General features: G+C 43.8%; 1 protein-coding gene across 3 annotated transcripts; it reads right to left on the bottom strand.

Annotated features, from left to right (window-relative positions):
* Positions 1-441: 441 nt before the first annotated feature.
* On the bottom strand, positions 442-17,548 carry DYNLRB1 (dynein light chain roadblock-type 1). 3 transcript variants are annotated; one of them, XM_039864118.1, is made up of 6 exons: positions 17,395-17,468; positions 10,180-10,318; positions 9,896-9,971; positions 8,339-8,398; positions 7,921-7,976; positions 5,839-6,694 (listed from the first exon to the last, which is right to left on the bottom strand). In XM_039864118.1, the coding sequence occupies exons 2-6, from the start codon at positions 10,186-10,188 to the stop codon at positions 6,536-6,538; spliced, it is 360 nt and encodes a 119-aa protein (XP_039720052.1). In that variant the 5' UTR covers positions 10,189-10,318; positions 17,395-17,468; the 3' UTR covers positions 5,839-6,535. The 3 variants fall into 3 exon arrangements, with proteins under 3 accessions (XP_039720051.1, XP_039720049.1, XP_039720052.1); XM_039864117.1 differs by lacking the exons at positions 5,839-6,694; positions 7,921-7,976; positions 8,339-8,398; positions 10,180-10,318 and adding exons at positions 442-824; positions 5,320-5,487 and having other exon boundaries at positions 17,395-17,548; XM_039864115.1 differs by lacking the exons at positions 5,839-6,694; positions 7,921-7,976; positions 8,339-8,398; positions 10,180-10,318 and adding exons at positions 1,351-1,433; positions 5,320-5,487 and having other exon boundaries at positions 17,395-17,548.
* Between the last annotated feature and the right edge of the window lie 1,000 nt (positions 17,549-18,548).

The following is an 18,548-nucleotide window of genomic DNA, read 5'->3' as shown; positions in this document are numbered from 1 at the left end:
CTCCCAGCTGTGAGACCTCGGGCAAATCATTCTCTAGACCCCAATTTCCTTATTTTTAAGATGGTTTATAACACTGTCTGTAGGGTACTGTGAGGATGACATGAGCCACAGTATATAATACACCAGGTGCATTCTGGGTACTCGAATATCGCTCCTTTTCTTTCCCCAGGGCAGTGTAGTAGAAAAAACTTACAAGATGGGAGGGAAAAATGATAAAAGAAGTGGCTAGGGACAAGAGACCCAGATACTAGGGTACCAGTTATGAACCAGGATCAGCTTACCAAGTATGGCCACAGGTGCAGTAAGGACCAGGCCTCTCAGGCCACAAACATAATCTGCTGCAGGGGCTAGAAGGGGACACCGGGACTAGCCTTCAGACCACGAGATGACATTGGAAGAGAGAGGCCTCTTCAACCTAGTATTTAAATACGCACAGCAGGGTAAGCATTTCAGTTATTTTTAGTTAAAGAAAAACAGCCTTTTCCAAGGGTGACAAAGTGAACCAAAGGTCAAAAGGAAGCAGGGTGTGGGCTTCTCTTAGGCTCTTGGCTCCAAAATCTGGACTTCAGGAACGAGGGCCCTCCTGGGAACTCAGGGGCAACTGGCCAGCAGAGGGATGACTGAGGTGGGGTGGCGCAGAGCTGCAGCCCACTGTGGTCACAAGATTGGTCTGTGTGGGCTCTAAGGTGATTTCCACCTGCCAGTTGGTTGACATGATTAACACTATTAACCTTGGGAGGCATTAAATTAAGGAATGATGTGGGGGGCCAAGAGATTGGCTTATTCAGTTGGATTCTGAATCACGATCAGGAAATAATCTTTATCTGCAAAAGAGAAAAATGAAAAAACAAATCATTAAACGTAAAATGGGAGAAAAACACACTAGAAAGGAAATAAATCATTAAATCACCAACTAGAAAATGGGGCTGGGGAATTAAAAAGCATCAATGCTCAGATGACTTCTAGTTGCTGGGAAAACAAGGTAATTTGCAAGTTTCCTGGGGGGGTTTCGGCAAGTGTGACCACCAGTGCTCTGCAGGCCTCTTTTCTAATCTTCCCAGTACCAACAGGGAGGCAGGATTAACATCTCTGTTTTCCCGGTAGGGAAACTCAGTTTCAGAGAGTTTGAATGAACTGCCTATGGCAATGGTTCTCCAGGAGGGCATCTGAATAACCTGGACGGCTGGGCTCAATACAAACATGACTGGGCCCCACCCCCAGCTCTTTGGATTCAGTGAGTCTGAGGTGAAGCCGGAGAATCTGCATTTTTAACAAGTTCCCAGGTGATACTGATAACGCAGGTTCTGGGAGAAACACTAGTTTAAAGTTACCCACCTAGTTAGTATCAAAGATGGAATTCCAACCTCAACCCCACTGCTCTTGAGTTAATGTCAGTTTTGTCACAAGCTCAGTTGCTGGCCTTCCAGAGCCTTCTGGATGAGAAAATTTCAAAGGTACCAGGTCAAAAAAGGCCAAAGCTACCTGGATTGCAGTTATGGGAATCCAGCCCAGCAAGAAGGAATGTCCATCATAAAATCATAGCAAGTGTAAAACCTCGGGGGTGAGCCTGACTTCCTCTCATTTTATAGAAGAAATTGGAGAAGCAGAGTGTTTCAATTTTGCCAACTTAATTACTAAACCACAAACACCTTCCCAAGGCTTCCAGGTGCCCTGCCCTGTGCCAACCACCTCTCATAAGGTATACCTCAATGAACCCTTGAATTATACAATAAGGCAAATATTAGGGTTTTTCTCATTTCACAAATGAGAACACCGAGGCTTTGAGAGTTAAATGACTTGCCCAAGCCAAGGCAAAAATGTGGTATGGGGAACTTGGTTTGACAGATGCTCTGAACACCTCTGGTCTGCCCCCTGCTGAAAAGGAGAGAAATGGCAGGACTTCGGCCATGTCTGCTTTGTGTCTGCAGATTCAAGCCTAAAGCATGCTTCTTTCCATGACTGCTGGCTGATGCAACTGGAAGAAGGAGATCTTATATGACTAACAGTTACATGGCTAAACAATCTGTGTAAGTGAAAAATCACTTACTAATAAAAAGAGATATAATTAACAAGCCACAAATAAAAATGCACAATTAGCAATAATATTATTTTTTCTTCCAAATAATCAAGTCCTAAATTCAATAATACCATTCCAAGTGCTTCGTGGGAAGCAGAATGTTAAAGCTTGATTATGCTGTTAACTAAGCTATATATCAGGGAGGTTAATAAGTCTGTCTTAAAACACCTCTTCATATGGGCTATTCTGGGCCAGGGTGGGGTGAAATTGGTACATACATGGAGAGCCAAACTGTAAAACCAGCTGCTGCCACTTTTGGTCTGAGAAGCAGCTTCTCAGTATGATCAGTGAGGAAGACTCAGTGGGAAGAAAAGATGGCGGACCTCGTTCCTGCGAAGGGCTGCTCCAGGTTGCTCCCTCAATGTGGGGTGCAAGTTATTGTCTTCCCACCTCAAAGAGGCAGCAGCTACGCTGGTTCTAGGCCAGGGGCTGCCTCTGTGGGGCCTGTGCTCTTTGGAAATCCTAAGGCGCTCCAGCCCTGATGCCTCGGATGCTCTGCTCTTTGGCTCCTACCCACAGGAGTTCTGGCACCAAAATCCAGTTTTGTTTTTTGTTTGTTTTGCTATATTAAAGTGGGTGTATCAAGGTGTCAAATCACTGGTTTTCATCCAAATACCATGTCCCACAGACATCCCTGACCCCCATCCCCTACTGCTGACCTCACCACTGACCCCACAGTGGGGTATCAGCAATGGAAGGAGGTTCAGGGAGTCATTCTTTATTCAACAAATATTTGTTAATGCTTACGACGTGCTTACAAGTCTCTGTCCTCTTGGAATTGTTTAGTGGGGGAGACAGACTTAAAAATGCAGATAAGCAGGCTGATTAGCCAAGTGAAAAGGCAGGATGGGAGTGTTGCCAGCTGTAGGGCAGCATGTGCGGGGGCCCAGGGAAAGAAGGTGAAGTCTCTCGAGGCCCTGAAAGGCAGAGGGGTGGCTGGAGAAGTCATGAGGGCATTCAGAAGGAATAGTCACTGTGTTTAAGGCAATCTCGAAAAGACACACCCCTCCAGCAATAACAAGATGTCTGTGTGTGTGGGCCCATGAGTGTGTGAGTGTGAGCGAATGAGCAAGAGTGAGACAGTGTGACCACCCTTCCTGTAGGCCTGTATGTGTCACTCAGGCAACGGTCTAGCCACTTCATCCTTGTCTCCACTGACAAGGCTGAAGGGCTTCTGAGCAAGTGAACCACACGAAGGAGCTCTATCTTGGTAGTTGCCTACACTAGGCTCAAGCACCAACTATTCCCATGAGATGTGAAAGCCTGCAGGTCCTCAAGGGCATGCTGGAAATGCCTTTGCTGCCAAGCGAGACACAAATGGCCACGAGCTTTCAGACAACTCTGCCATTCCAGAGGAGACATTCTTGGAAGCTTTTGGTCAAGAGACGCTGTCCATGGAGTGTCTGATTTGGAGGCTGCATAATTTGTCCTTGTCTCACCCTGTGAGCTCCCATGTGGGTGCAGGTCTGCTCTGACATGCAGGGCCAGTAGAGGGACTATTCCTAGTCTAACTTTTAGGGAAGTGGAGGTTTGTCCGTCGTCACATAGCATGAAATCTTGTGAGAGATTTGAGTTCAAATCTGCTTCCAAACAATTCTGCCCCAACCCATGCTAACACACTCAACCAGACTGGGAGTCTAAGAAGACTAGAGCAGTACTTGACATTTTACAAATTTGGAAATACAGGTTCAGAGGTGTTCTGTAACTTGCTTAAGGTCACGCTTGTAAGAGCTAAAGCTGGGAAAGTAGACTCTGCCGTCTGCAATCTGTTTTCCCTAGCAGAATCAGAGACATCTTCATTGGTTGGCACGTGATGCATCAGACAGTGATCAAATTGAGAAACAGTTTATGGCATGTTTTTGAAATAAGTGACTTAAGTTATCCTATATTCTTATCTGTGATGGACTTGCTCTGTCTCCACCTCTTTAGGGAGTGTCCCAGGGAGACTGTGGCCACCCACCTGTCTTTATGGTTTTCTCCTTCACATCCTTCCAAGCATCCAGACTGGGCTAGAACAAGTCTGGGAACAAAACCAGTATCACTCTGCTGCTGGGAGTGGCTGGCCCCCATCAAACTGCCTCAGAATTCTGCAGCCAGCCTCCTTGCCATCTGTAGCCAAGCCCAGAGGCATTCAGTGTCCTCAGCCTCCCTATGCCTCCTTCATCCAGGCCCCAGTCAGAATCACCTCCTGCCTGAAAAAAACCTCTGCTCACAGGGTCAAGTCCACACAGCTGAGTTTGGTGTTTAAGGCCTTTTCTAAATCAGACCAAACGTCTCACCTCCCGCTCCTTCCTACTCATATTCTGATGCCCTAGACAAGCTGCACTGCAGCCTACCTGCATCATCACGTGCACGCTTAACTCATGGGTGCTCAACTACTACATGGCTCAGCCAAAATAAAAAGGGAGAGGGAGAAGTAGAAATGCAAAAATAGTCTTGGAGAATTTGCCCACCACCCCAGTCTATGAACGTGAGTGAGGTGAGGCAGGGCAAGTGGCCCAGTTGTTCCTACTGTGGACTCAGTCCTTGAGGGTTCCTCCCAGGATGAGCATCTTATAACCCTGAGAATGATCCTAACAGACAGTGTGGTTTGTACTACACAGTCCCTAAATGCAAGCCAAGCAATACATGTGAAACAAAAGTAGTGATTAGTTCCAATGCTAGAGGAAGAGCTGGCTGTTTGGGGCCCAGAGACAAGACTGTATTTCAGAAGCAGGCAACTAAATATTTTTTCAAGGGTAAAATGGCTACACAGATTTTTGCTTTATTATTTGGTTTAGAATCACTGAATCTTTTTCCTTACATAGCTTTCCTGCCCCTCTGCCCTACTTACACTCTTTCCTATGCCCTCAGGAATCAGACGTTCTCTCCTTTGGGAAGCCTCTGTTGACTGCCTCAAGCAGGCCTAATCACACCCTCCACTATGTTTCCAAGTGCTCCGTGAATTTCCCCAAAACAAGGCGAGGGTGAGACTGTCGTACTTACCTGTCTATCTCCCCCATGAGATCAAGATTGCCCTCTACGGCCTAGAACCCAGGACAGGGTCTGACCTACAGTCATTATGAATATTTGTTGGGGATGCATCTGGAGCCTGGCCAGGCAGTGAGGTAATCAACCTTCAACTCTTCAGTCCTTTCCCTGGAACCTGAGGAGACACTAATGTGCTAAGCCTTCCTGATAAGCTACAGAGCATGTACTGTGTGAGAGTCTGATTCTAAGAGGTGATATGGAAGACGTCTCACCTGGTGCAACCATAATTTCATTTTTCTTGGAGCGAATTCGAAGGAAGGTGAGGTCATTCTGGGGGTCAATTTCACGCACAGTGCTCCGGGCCTTCAAGATGAAGTTGTGCATGAGGTTGGCGTACTGTGTGGTGGTGGGATTGTCCATGGTGCTCTTGATGGGAATGCCTGAGGGGAGAGCAGACAGAGACTGAGCTGGGTATTGGAGCTCCCTTCTGCCCAGCTCCCAACCCACAGCCCCAATTCTTGGGTACTGGACTGGCAGTGAACAATCAATGTCGCTATTTACAAGGGCTTGACAGGCACTTCAAGTATGTCAGTGCCAGTCCCCAGAACTACTCTGAGGGTGGTGTTACTATCTTCACTTGCCAATGAGGCAACAAGAACTCTGAGCAGTGAGGTGACTGGCTTACGGTCACACAGCAGATAATCAGTGGGGCCAGGATTCAAATGCAGGCCTATTGTCTCCACTGCTGGGCTCCTTTCACAGGGCCACACTGTCTTGACTAGTTTCTGGTAATAAAAGGAGAGACTATCATTCAGAACACTTAGAATCTGAACAAGGTAGACAACTCTTACAGATTTGTAAATACTGAAAAGTAGAAAGAAGAAAAAAGGTCAGTTTGTACCAAGACATAACCATCACCAGTGTTTTGCTCCAGCTCCCACCAAGGGAGACTTAGGGCCCAGTCGTAAACACATTGTCTGTACACATGATCATGCCCCCAAATTAAAGCCCATTTCTCTGTGTACACCCTCATAAACAGCATTGCTACTGCTCTCAGAGTCCACAAGTAGCCATTCCACTGAGTTCATCATACGTCTAAAGTACCGAGGCTGTATTTTTAATTTAATTATTGTGCAGTGGACATCACTGTGCATCAAGCCTTTTCAGGTTTCAGGGCTATTTCCTTGTGATGACCTATTAAATGGACCTCCCTCACTGGACAGTGCCTATAGTCATGGAGGTGAGGAATGGGGCTCAACTTGAACAACCTCAACAACTGGATCATCAGGTACCTATGAATCACTGTGCCATGTCAACAGAAGGCTCTGTCAATAAGGCCTCAGGTGCCCACAGCTGACAGGAACTTGTGATAAATGTAGCACAAGCAGCTCCTTGCACATAAGTGGCTGGATTTTGGACCCAGGACCCTGCTAATTCTGTCCACAACTGACCAGCCTAAGGATCAGCCAAAGGTAGTCAACCTCAAGCCTACCCTTGGGTGGCAAGAAACTGGCCCAACCTTGTCTTCTTAGGGCACAGGAACTTATCAGTGGGCAGAAGAGGACATAGTGGCAAGAGAAGCAGCTGAGTCAGAGAGGCTGTTTTGAGCCAAGTGAAGTCATGAGAACAGGTTGTATAATTGCTTGCCTTTAAGAGACAAGACAATGAAGTCATCAGTTAGGACCTGGATGACAACAGTGTGTCCACCAGGACCCCATGAGGCCTTGCTTGATAGTAGAACCTTCCTGAGGATGGTAGTATAAGCAGCAGGGGTGATGATTGAATAGGAACTCTGAAATGTGATGACCTGAACTTATACCCTGGGTCTGTGCCTTCATGGCTACGTAGACTTAGAAAAGTAATTTAACCTCTCTAAGCCTCCATTTCCTCATCTGTAAACTAATACCTGTGCTTCAAAGTGCTGCTGTGAGGATTAAATGTGGTTTAAGAATGTTTAGCAAGAGTATGCACGTAATAAACATTGGTATCAACATCACTCACACAATAAATCCCATTCTGCAGGTAACTTGAGGGGTCAGTTGGGGTGATCAAACCTCTTGACCGTTTTTTGTTTGTTTGTTTTTTATACTACAAGGGCACCTTCTCTGAAGCCCCTCTGGAACCTGGAACTTTCTTTCCTTCCCCTATTCTCTTACAACTCCCACTGATCCCTCAGGTCTCCATCTTCTGGTGGCTCCACCAACTGCCAGATGTGGTCAATGTCCCATTCCATTGTCCCAACACTATGCAATTTTCCTTTGGAACGGTTACTTGAGTTTGAAATCACACCTTTATGGAAGTGATCATTATGTTTGTTCCCCAGCAGACTGTAGCTCCCTGGGGGGCAGGGCCAGGACCAGGTCTGATTTGTTCACCAGTGTCCTTAGACCACATTAAGCATTTATTGCTGTTGATAAATGAGAAATCACAAGGGCTACTTTCAGTAGTTTAGACATGAGTTTGATCATATTCCTACCAATGGGTGAGTAAAGGAGACAAGAAACTAACCACTTCTTGGCTCACTTTAAAAACAAAAGAAAACATAAAGGTGTAGGGGGTGGGGGCAGGGACCAAAACTGGAGACACTTCAAAAGACAGCCTAAGAATTAGGCCACTTACCCGAAGCCACTGCCTTCACAAATGGGGACTGTGCAGAAGGCTAGTCACCAGGGAGGCACGATTTCTAATCTGAGGCTCAGACCAGGTTGTATAACCAGGTCCTCCCACCAAACCCAGCTCCATCAATCAACAATAAAAAAAATTAACAAAATTTAACATATTTATTGAGCACAAACTCTGTATCAGCACTGTTCTACATGTTGGGGATAAAGTAGTGAACACAAGAGACAAATCCTTGCCCTTGTGGAGCTTACACATTTGAGTCTTTTATTTTGCCCTGTGTAGGTAACAGCAGAGGACAGTAGGGGGTCTGAAGAGGTAAAATGGGACAGAATGTTCATTAAGTTCTTGACAAGTCAGCTTAAATTCACACTTATATTATGAAACATCATTTGCATGTGGGCAAGACAGAGATGTCAAAATACAGTGGCAGGTGGTAAGTGATTGGGACAAGGGTGTGTCACGAGTTCAAGGTCGAGATCCATCACTCTAGTCTGGGGTGATCAGGGAAGGCATCCCACGGGAAGAGGCAGCTGAGCTGAATCATGGGGTAGGAAAGCTCTAACTAATCATCCTTAATTGGAAGCTTCCAGAGGGCTTAAAAGCCCCAGGAAACAGTGAGTTCTGACCAACTCCATCCACAGCTGGGTGACTTTGGGCAGGTCACCTTACCTCTCTTAGCTTCGGATTTCCCAAATGAAAATGGGCAAACACTTCTGTCTTGTGGGGTCGCTGTGTGAAATGTAAATGAGAGACTGAAGTGGGAGCTCTATGAAAGGGACACAAGTTAATGCTACATTAGTAATGAAAAAGAAGTGCTCATTAGTATCCAAAAAGAGAGAGTTGGGGCTATATTTTCCCAATGAAAAAGCTCAACTTTTGGGGTAGTTCTGAGGCAGGAATGAAGGCTTGTAGTTTGCAAATACCAGTGGAGGACTGGGGTCCCAGCTGGGGTGTCAGCCCCTGAGGCTGTTCCCTCCTACATGGGGTCAAAAATGTCCAGTCCCAGAAGACAGTCTCTCTCTGAGTTATATACAACAGTCTGTTGGGTGTTGGACCCAACCATTCCACTTGGGGCAGCTGAGGTCTGAGGAGGGGAAAGGGAAGCCTAAGGCCACAAGCCACATCAGTGGCAGACCTAACCTGGGACCTGCTGCTGCCTCGCAGTGTCCTGAGAGCTCCCAACCTGCTACTTCCTTTGAATCTAATGACCACATGGTCTAATTATAGCTTGACAAAGCTGGGGAGCACCCTCTGCCTAGCTCTAGGCTTGCCAGGGTCTTAGAAAACAACATTTTAACTGAGGACATGCCACCTCTACTTTGTCAAGTGGTGATTTTCATTCTGCTCTATTGTAGCAGATGCTATTGAGAATCCTGCCTTTCCAGAACAAGGCTTAGAATGACAACACATATACACAGAGGCTCTCAAGGAGCATCAAACAAATCAGAGCTGAATGAATACACTGAACTAGAGAACTGGGGGAGCCCAGCTAGGTGACCCTGGGCCGCAGACCCGCAGCCACAATCTGGTCCTTCACAGCAGTGTAGGAGAAAGAGCACAAGTGCATTCAGACAGACTTGGAATGCAATCTTGGCTCTGTAATGGCAGGCAAATCAATTAAATTTCTAGACTAAGTTTTCTCCATTGCAAAATGAAGACAACAGGGCTGTTTTAAGGACTAATGAAATAGAATGCTTGTAAAGCACCAGCCAGTGGCCTGGCCCAAAATAGGTAAGTGTGTGATAAATGTTAGTCCTTTTCTTCACTATGTCTACAGCAGTTTGGGAAAATTAGTATCTATACTCTTCTAGTTGCTGAAATAACGTCTCAGAAGAGAAGGGAAAAGCTACAGGCACAAAGTTGACCAGAGCATTATCTAGCAAAAAAGTAGAAACAACATAAATGAAGGATGGTTAACCTCATGAGTAAACATATCCAAAAGAGTAGCAAATATAATTATGACCAAGAGAATATGCACCTGGACAAGGGCTGAAAAAGCATGGCATACTGAAAAGTATGATCTGTCAGGGCAGTGGGATTGAGTAAATTTTTCCTTTTTTAAAATTCAGAATTCCAATAGCAGTACTAGGACACTGGAGATATTAAAAAAAAAAAGGTGAAAATTCAAGTACATGAAGGGGCTTAGTAAACAGCAAGTGTTATGCAGTTTGGGCTGTTTTCTGGAGGCCTGCATGCATGCAGGTCGTGGTCAGAGGGAGGGCATACCTTCTGTGTTCACCACAATGATTCCTTGCACTCCCTTCTGGCTCTGAAGTCGCTTCAGTGTCTCCTCCACCTCTGCCTGCCAAAGAGAACAAGACCAAGGTTAGGAGGGGCCAGGAAGGCTGCATTAACTAACTCCCTCATACCCATGTGTGGCAGATGAATCACACGTTTGTCTTCCAACAATAAATAAGTAACACCGGGGTATGTGGCACCTCCTCAAAGCACCCCAGGCCTATATGGAATGATCCCTAGGCCACCGCTAGCACCTAAACCAACATACTCACCCCCAGCATGGGGCAGGCCTCTTTCCGGTCCTCTGCTCATCAGGCACTATTATTCCTCCTGCCTCAGCTATTTGGGAGCAGAATATAAATACCATCCCCAGGAGTATAGGCACATCCCTGATTCACATATTCGGTATACCTGGGGGACAGGATTCTGATGATTAGAAAAAACCCAAACAGTGCTGTCTAATAGAAAGGAGACACATGATCATTTGTGACCCAAGCAGCACAACTGAAAACATTCCAAAGGAAGCAAAATGACACTATGAGTATAGACTCAATGATTTAATAAGCTAGCATCTAAGACGGGGTGACACGTGGCACATAGCCATAGGAAATGTACCTGGGGAAAGGGCTCGTTAATCATGATTCTCCAGAAACTAGTCAGGGTGAGATACTCTGGCACATGGAATTTGTAAACAGAGGGGATAATCAGACGTTTAGTTCCTCACATAGCCATGCAAGGCCTTCTATATTATCACTTGCATCTCTTTTATCCTTCCCTCCCTTTTCCATCTATATGCCCATACCTGTCTCCATATCTTTTTACCCAAATAAGGCCTCTTCTCTGCTGAAATCTAACAAATTTTTCTAGACATTTAAGACATTACCTCCTCCATGAATCCTTTACTGATCCCCAACTCAGTGAAGTCTGTGCCCACTTCTGATTCTGCAAACTCTTGATTGTACCACTCTGGGGATGCATTAGGTACTGTTTTACTTAGAGTCCATAGAGTAATCTGCAGAGAAGGGACTCAATAAAAAGCTGCTCAACTGAACTAGGCCTAACTTCCTGTAGATGGAAACTGGCCTTGAAGTATGCTTGTTCTCTGGTTGCCCTTTCCAGACTGGTCCAGAACTAATCAGAAGCTCCTCAAAGGCTGAGAAGCAGCCTATGTTGGAAACAGAGGCTTCATTTACCAAAAGAGAGTGATTCCCCACCCCCAGGGAATAATGAATTGGGGGAGGGGGAGCTTCCAAACAGTCGATAGAGATTACACAACGAATTATTGTTTTTCTCTAGTAAGCACAAGGCTGACAATCCAGTCACTACCACCCACTTCCCTATGATGTAAGAAAACTTTCAAATGCTGGAGAGAAGGGCATTTTTCATAATTCATTCAACAGAAGGGCACTGGCTGTTTTGTCCTCCTGCAAAACAGCCAATAGCCTGATGCCTCTAACATCTGGAGCCTGGATAAATGGAGAGAGATAGCTCTGTGGACATGAGAGTACCGTACAGTGGATCATGGATGTATGAGATCATAATTCATCCAACAGACTTTCACTGAGCTCCTACTGTGTGCTATTCTGGAGAGGAGGAGTAAAGTACAAGAGAAGTCAATACCACACAGTAATCAATTTGACTTGCGAACCCTCCTGAGAATTCAACCTAGGAAAATAATCCAGAATAACTAAAAGAAGAACAAAGTCAGGTAAGTGTTTGAGGCAGTAACATCTGCAATAGCAAAAAGCAGAGCGAGCCAGAAATGCCCAATAAATAGGGAAAAGGCCAAATAAATAATGGACTGTCCATTCACAGGACTGTAAAACACATATGAACAATGATGATCGGAACATGTATACCGCCACAGAAGGTTTATGATAAAATGTTAAATAAAGACACCTAAATGCAAAAATAAAGTAGTTGTGACTGCAACTACATGAAAATAAGAAGGCAAGAGGGATTAAAAAAAAAAAAAGCCGCATTGAGAGCAGGGAAAGTTCTCTCTTTTTTTAAAAAACAGCCTCTTTTTATTCTATTGTTTCTATTTAAAAACATTTTTCAACCCCTCTGTGTATCCAAGAGAGAGATCTCTAATATAGGGACCATAGGGCTCTGATGTACTCAACATTATAAGACTATATAAGAATAAGTTGGATAACAATTCAGGACAACTCAATCAACCTGCAATCAAACTGGGGAAGGAGAAAGCTAAAACTAAAGATGTCAGACCCGAGGTCAAAAATATCCCCTGAAGGATAGAAATTAGGGCTGAAATGAAAATAGATTTCATAAAACTGCTATTTATTCAATAACTATATGTATGCTTTCTATGTGGCAGACATAGTGTTTGGCCAGGGGGTGCTGTAGTGAACAAAACATAACATCCCTGCCCTCATGAAGCTGACATTTGCGGGTGGGAGTGCGAGTTAGATATTAAACAAAAATTTTAAGTAAGATATAAATGTCAGCTACAGTAGGGAAGGGGGATCTGGAATGCAGGGGCTGATGGCTATTTTAGATATGGTAGTCAGAGAACACCTCATTAAAGCGATAGCTGAGTAGAGATCTGAAGGAAATGAGGGTGCTAACCATGCAAATTTCTAGGAAGAATGTTCCAGACAGCACGAAGAGGGAGTATAAGAGCTCTGAGGTGTTAAAGTGGCTCGTTCTAGGAAAAGCAAAGGAGCCAGTGTGGCTGAAGTACAGTTAGTGGCAGTTGGCCAAATGAGAGAGGCAGCCAGCATCAGATTAGATTTCAGTGGGCCTGGTAGACCACAGTAATAACCTTGGCTTTTAATGGGGAAGATCTGGGGAGCCACTAGCAGGGTTTGAGGTGAGGAGTAACAAGACCTGATGTTTCAAAAGGTGGCTCTGGCTGCTGTATGGAAAATGGACTTCAGGGGGCAAGCACAGCCTGCTTGAGCTGGGTGCTCTAGATACGTACGTGCTGCTCCCTCTGAAGGAAGCAACCTTCTCTCCTTCACTCACCACGTGATGTACCTAACTCCAAATTGTTTGGATTCAGCTCACAAGCCTCCTAGGGGAGGCCTTCTCTGAAACCTACCCCTCTTCTGGATGCCCATGGCACTCTGCCTTCATAGCACTTATCACACGGGATATAAATGTCTGTTTCACAACTGCCTCCTCCACCAGACCAAGGGCACCCTGGGAGCACAGACCTAGGCTTTATAGTCCCAGTTATCTTGCACAGTATAGGCTCAATAAATACTTAAAGACAAAATAAAAAGCATTTCTACAACTATGTTTTACAAAAGTCAACCTTAAGTACAGGATGAGAGACATGGCCTTACAGTACCCAACGTAAAAAAGAGCTAGGGTTTAAGTGATCCTAAGTTTAATGAGAACTAGCCATTGATATTTGGCTGTTTAAAGTAAACACACACTTACCAAGAAAGGGAGGACATTACAAGTATACACTGACCTACTCAGCAACTGCTACAGGTCAGATATCGGGATGGATGTTCTCAGACACATCTGTTGTCTACCCTTGCATGGTTAGTATAACCTCCACTTTACAAGGAGACTGAGGTTCAGAAAGAAGAGTTATGTCCCCCCACCCCCAAGGACACAGGTCAAGGGAAGAGCTGAACATATTACTGACCACAGCCAATGAGGTCCCTGCCCTCAGGGAGCTCATATTCTGGTGGAAGAGACCTTCAAAAAACAAGTGACCAAGATTCTTGCAGAGAACAGGGACAGGGCGAGTGGGTAGGGGATGCTACTTTGTCTAGTGTGGTCAGGAACACCTGAGGATGTAATCTTCAAGCCAAGAATTAAATGGTGAGAAAGAAAAGCACTCTAGACAACCGGATGAAAGTAAAGGCAGTGAATGAAAACAAGTTTGGCATGTTCAAGGACCAGAGGGATGACCATATTGCCAAGTATTTTTATTCTTTACTAATTAATCCAATAGGCAAAAACCAAATAACAGAAAGCCAACCTTTTTTTAATTTTTACGATTAGTAAAGTTAAAATGAAATTTACTGTCTTTATCTTTTTTTGAGTATTGATTTTCCTACAAATCTTACTGATTTTCAAAATTCGTATTTCAGATAGACTTTTGTCCACAAAGCTTACACCAAGCACTTTATTTTTCTCCTACTTTTATCATTTAATCTTATAATTTTTTTCAATAATCAGAGGTTTAAAATTTTCACGTAGTCAAATTTAATAAAAAATGTTTCCTGTAAGATTAGAGAATAGCTTCTCCAACTTAATCCCAACCAGGCAGCTTGGGGCTAGGCATGGGTGAGTGGGGGCCATAAGGTCTAGAGGGGGTCTCCAGGAAGTACAGGACACCAGCTACCTGTCTGGGTTTCGAGGAAACTGCTTAAAACCAACCTCATTCAGCCCTAAAGGAGCCAACAAACAAAATAAATGTTGCCAAAAGGTCACAAGCACCAACAGGGACATTTTCTGATGGGAAAGGATAGTTCTAATCAGGAATCCAAGTCGTGCCAGCTCTGCCTCAAATTTTGTTATCCCTAAAGCGCTAGCCGACTGGTACCAGAAACATCTGAATGGATATGCAGCCCCCCAGGGACAGCGCACATCTCTAACTTCCTGTTCCGCTCCTAAAGAAAGCCCAACTGGTATCCTCAGCGTTCTAGGTTTACAGTACTATTAACATGAATATCTGCATCAGGAAATAGACAAAGCTCCTGGGTTTTCAGTTCTCAGGTATGTGTCGCTGAAAGATGGAAAAACAAGTAGCAATAAAACTCCAGCATTATTTATTGGTTCAGCATGGGAGGGATAACCATCCGAAGCAAATGATTCACAAAGGAACTGTAACCAATCTGACTACTAAGCATAAAAATTTTAATTTCTATGAAACAAAAATGAATCAAAAGGATAGAAAAACATCTGCATCAAATACAACAGAAAAAAAAATAATTCCAAAACATTACACAAAAAGATTAAGAAAAACATCAAGTCTCTAAAAGTTAAGATGGACAAAAGGATACTAGCAGAAAATACAAGAGAAATTACAAACACGTAGAAAAATGTTTATTATTCCCTGTAAATAAAGAAATGAAAAATTATAGCAATGCTGAGGTATCTTTTTAAATGCTGGCAATGATATGGCAAAACTGGTACAAAGGCAATACAACCATCTGAAAAAGTTACAGGACAACACTATTGCAAGGACCATAAAAATGCTGGTCCCTTTGCCTCAGAAATTCTTTTCTTGATAATTTCTAAGGAAATAATCTAATAATCTTTTTCAAAAGAAAAATGAAACAAATTCTATACATGCAGAGGTACTCATCACAGCGTTATCTGTACTAATGAAGAACTAGAAGCAACCCAAATGTACACCAGGGGAATGGTTTGGCAAATTATGGTACAACTCTTTCACTGACTATTATGTAGTCACTAAAAACGATTCATCACAAAGGTGATGTAGCAACAAGATTAAATGTCTCTGGACATAAACAAAAAAGAAAAACTAGTATACATATCTTGAAAAATATGCATACGTGAACAGAGAGGAAGAAAAACATACAGAGATGAAAATAATTGTGTGGTGGAGTAAAACTGAATAAGAATTATGGATGATTTTTATATCATCATTCTAAAGGACAGTTTGGCAGTTTCTACCAAAATGTATAATATGCATGCCATAAGTACCACTTCTAGGAATCTGTCAAACATAAACACTACATAATTACTAGTATGAGTGTAAAAAAAAAATAAAAAAGACAAGAAGTTACTGCAGCATTGCCAGAAGTGAAAAACTGTAAACCACCTAATTGTATATACAACAGAACACTATACCGTCTTTAAAAAGAATGAAGTAGATTTTATGTACTGACATGAAAATGTTTGATATTTTTAATGAACAGTTGCAGAATGAGATATCTATACATAGCCTAAAGTAAACTTAATATGTATAAACATATATGTTTCCAGTTTCATGCAATAAATAGCTTATATGTAAATGTGCTTAAGCACTAAACCAATGTGGAAGTTAACACACCCAACTGCTGACAGTCATTACCATAGGGGAGTGATATGGGACTACAAAGCACTTTCTACATTATATACTGTGGTACTATTTGAATTTGTTAAAATGTGCATCTAAGTATGTTTTGCTTTTAAGAGTATAAACACACAATTGCATAGTACAGATTGCAGCAAGCTACAAAGAAGAGGCATATACATGCTTATACAAGATACACAAGAAACATGTGAACAAAGAGGAAGAAAACACAGAGATGAAACTTGTATATCTTGTATATATGTGTAATAAAAAGGGGGATAGACATACTTGTACAAAATATACAAGAAACTAACCATGTTTCTGAAGGAGACTGAGGCTGGGGCTCAGGGTTGGGTGGGAGATTCATTTTTCACTTAGATCCATTCAAATTATTTTTTTTTTCCTGCATGTAAATATTATGTTAAAATTACTTTTTTAGTTTAAAAGTGATGTGAAAGATAAAATTACATATGTCTGAAGCATTATTACATGTTTTTAATGATGTGAAGTCATTCTTTTGGGTGTAGTAGTACATGAAAAAAGCAGAGTCCACAACTGTACGTTCAGTAGGAGCTAAACTATGTAAAGCAAAAACAAGTGAAAAAGAATACAAGTAATATGAAATATGCCTAATTCTAACTGGTTACCTCTAGGTCATGGCACTGTTCCTTTTTCCTTTTCGATTCTCTTATAGGCTTTAAATTTTTAAATAAAACTTTTGAAAAGGTAATATATTCATATGGCTTAACATTTCAAAAGTCTTTTCAAGTTTTTTACAAGTTGGGAGGATAGAAAACTAGAGAAAAAAAAAAACCCGTAAAGTCGTAAAGAGCCCACAGTTCCAGCCGTAAAGCAGGAGGCTTTGGGATCCCCAAGGGTGGACCTTCCCGTTTCTGACTCACGCACCAAGTCCCTGCAGCTCCAAAGAACCACACAGACAGAAAGGCAGCACTCTAGTTTCTAGGGTTCAAATCCACCTCCGCCATTTCCTGGGACAAGGCACTTAGCTTTCCAGGGCTTTGGATTCCAAGTGTGTAAATTGGGGATAATGGTCGTACCTATCTCATAGAGATGTGGTGAGGAAAACCAAGATACATACAGAATTTAGCAGTGCCTGACACATTAAGTTTCCAGGAAACGTTACCGTTTTTATCGCACAAGGCCCAGGATGCTACGATGCAAGGGCCTGTGGGCGGCCTCCACATCTCGTCAGTCCCTAGCCAAAACCCTTGCTCCTGCTTCCGGTCAAGGAGCAGCGGGATTCCGTGGCTCCGCTCGAATTCCCTCAGTGAGGGCCTAGAGGGCCTAGAGGCCCACGCCTCCCGGGTTCCGCCCTCCAGTCAGCTCAGGCCCAGCCCCGCCCTTTCCCAACCCGGCGCTCTAAAATAACCCCGGAGGATGGAAGGTTAGGCACAGGGGTGTGAGCAGCCGTCCTTGGCACCGTCCGGCCGCCAGCCCTGAGAACCGAGCAGTCACTCACCATCTCGAACCGATCAGGGAGCTCCGTGTCGCGGGCGCTCAGCACTGTCCCAGTGCCTTTCCGCGCCTGCGCAGAGCACCCTGTCAAAACGGACAGCTTCAGTACCCAATCAGGAACCAGTGTGAGGCGGGAGGGCATGCGAACCCTAGGCAGTTCGCCCAGGGCTTGTGGGGAATTTGCCCAGCGACGTCTGAAGTGAAAAGCGAAGGAGTTCCGCTATAGAAAGTTCCCAGCTGTCGCTGTGCCGAAAAGATGCCGGTTAGCGGTGTCGGAAGAGGCTTTTAGGGTGTTGCTAAGACCCCGTTGCGCCCAGATTGAGGCAAAGTGAGGCGCGGAGGCAAAATGCACCAAAGATGAGGAAAATTTGGGGTTTACGCTGCAGTCTGTCTCAGAGGTCTCCAGAGCGACCTCCTTGGGAATATTCCTTGCAGGCCCTGATTTAGTATTTAGGATTAGCCTGGGAGTCTGCAGATTTTAGGACTCTGAGCTCAGCCCCACTCCTTTGTTACCTTGGAGGAGGCACTTCACATTTGTGTGCTCCCTCATTTTCTCACTTTTAAAAGGGTCTTCTCAGAGCCCTGTGCTGTCCCTTTTCTCACTCTTTAGCCTTCTACTCCTGCAGGCCACAAAATTTCTAGGTTCTCTAGCAGGAAATAACTTATTAGAACACACTGTCATTTAGTGAACTTTGTGTGCCACGTTACTGGGCAGAACACTTACACACGCATTATCTCCAGTAACCTTAGCACCCCTTTACAAATGCTGTTTCTTCGAGACACGAGTTTACTGAATTCAACACAGATGATTTAACTTCAAATTTTCATTCCACAGCAGCCTCTCAATTGAGAAAGGATTTGGAGCTCTTTCCAGGGGTATCTGCATGTTAGGAACGTTGGATAGTGACTTCAGTGAGGAAACCTGGCAGACACCATCTTAACCAGAGGATCAAGATTACCATTACTGATAATGGGTTTTTTTTGATGTGTGTCTCCTGATATCATGTACTAAGTGCTTATCACCTCTATGGTATTTTTCACAAAAATCCATGGCCTTAACCATGAGAAAACATTCAACCAAATTTGAGGACATTCTACAAGGTACCTGGCCAGTACTCTTCAATGTCAAGGTCATGAAAGATATGAAATGAATGAGAA

Source organism: Pteropus medius, unplaced genomic scaffold (genome assembly GCF_902729225.1).
Source record: "Pteropus medius unplaced genomic scaffold, Ma_sr-lr_union100, whole genome shotgun sequence".
In the NCBI taxonomy this organism is placed as follows: domain Eukaryota; kingdom Metazoa; phylum Chordata; class Mammalia; order Chiroptera; family Pteropodidae; genus Pteropus; species Pteropus medius.
The sequence above is the reverse complement of the archived record's forward strand: the minus strand, read 5'-3'. Positions and strand labels throughout refer to the sequence as shown.

Coding starts and splice junctions, on each gene's coding strand:
- DYNLRB1 (XM_039864115.1), bottom strand. CDS start 17,532: ATGCCCTCCCGCCTCACACTGGTTCCTGATTGGGTACTGAAGCTGTCC. Junction 9,972..17,394: donor TCCCTGATCGGTTCGAGATG/GTGAGTGACTGC, acceptor TCTCTTTGGCAG/GCAGAGGTGGAGGAGACACT. Junction 5,488..9,895: donor CATTGTGGTGAACACAGAAG/GTATGCCCTCCC, acceptor CTCTCCCCTCAG/GCATTCCCATCAAGAGCACC.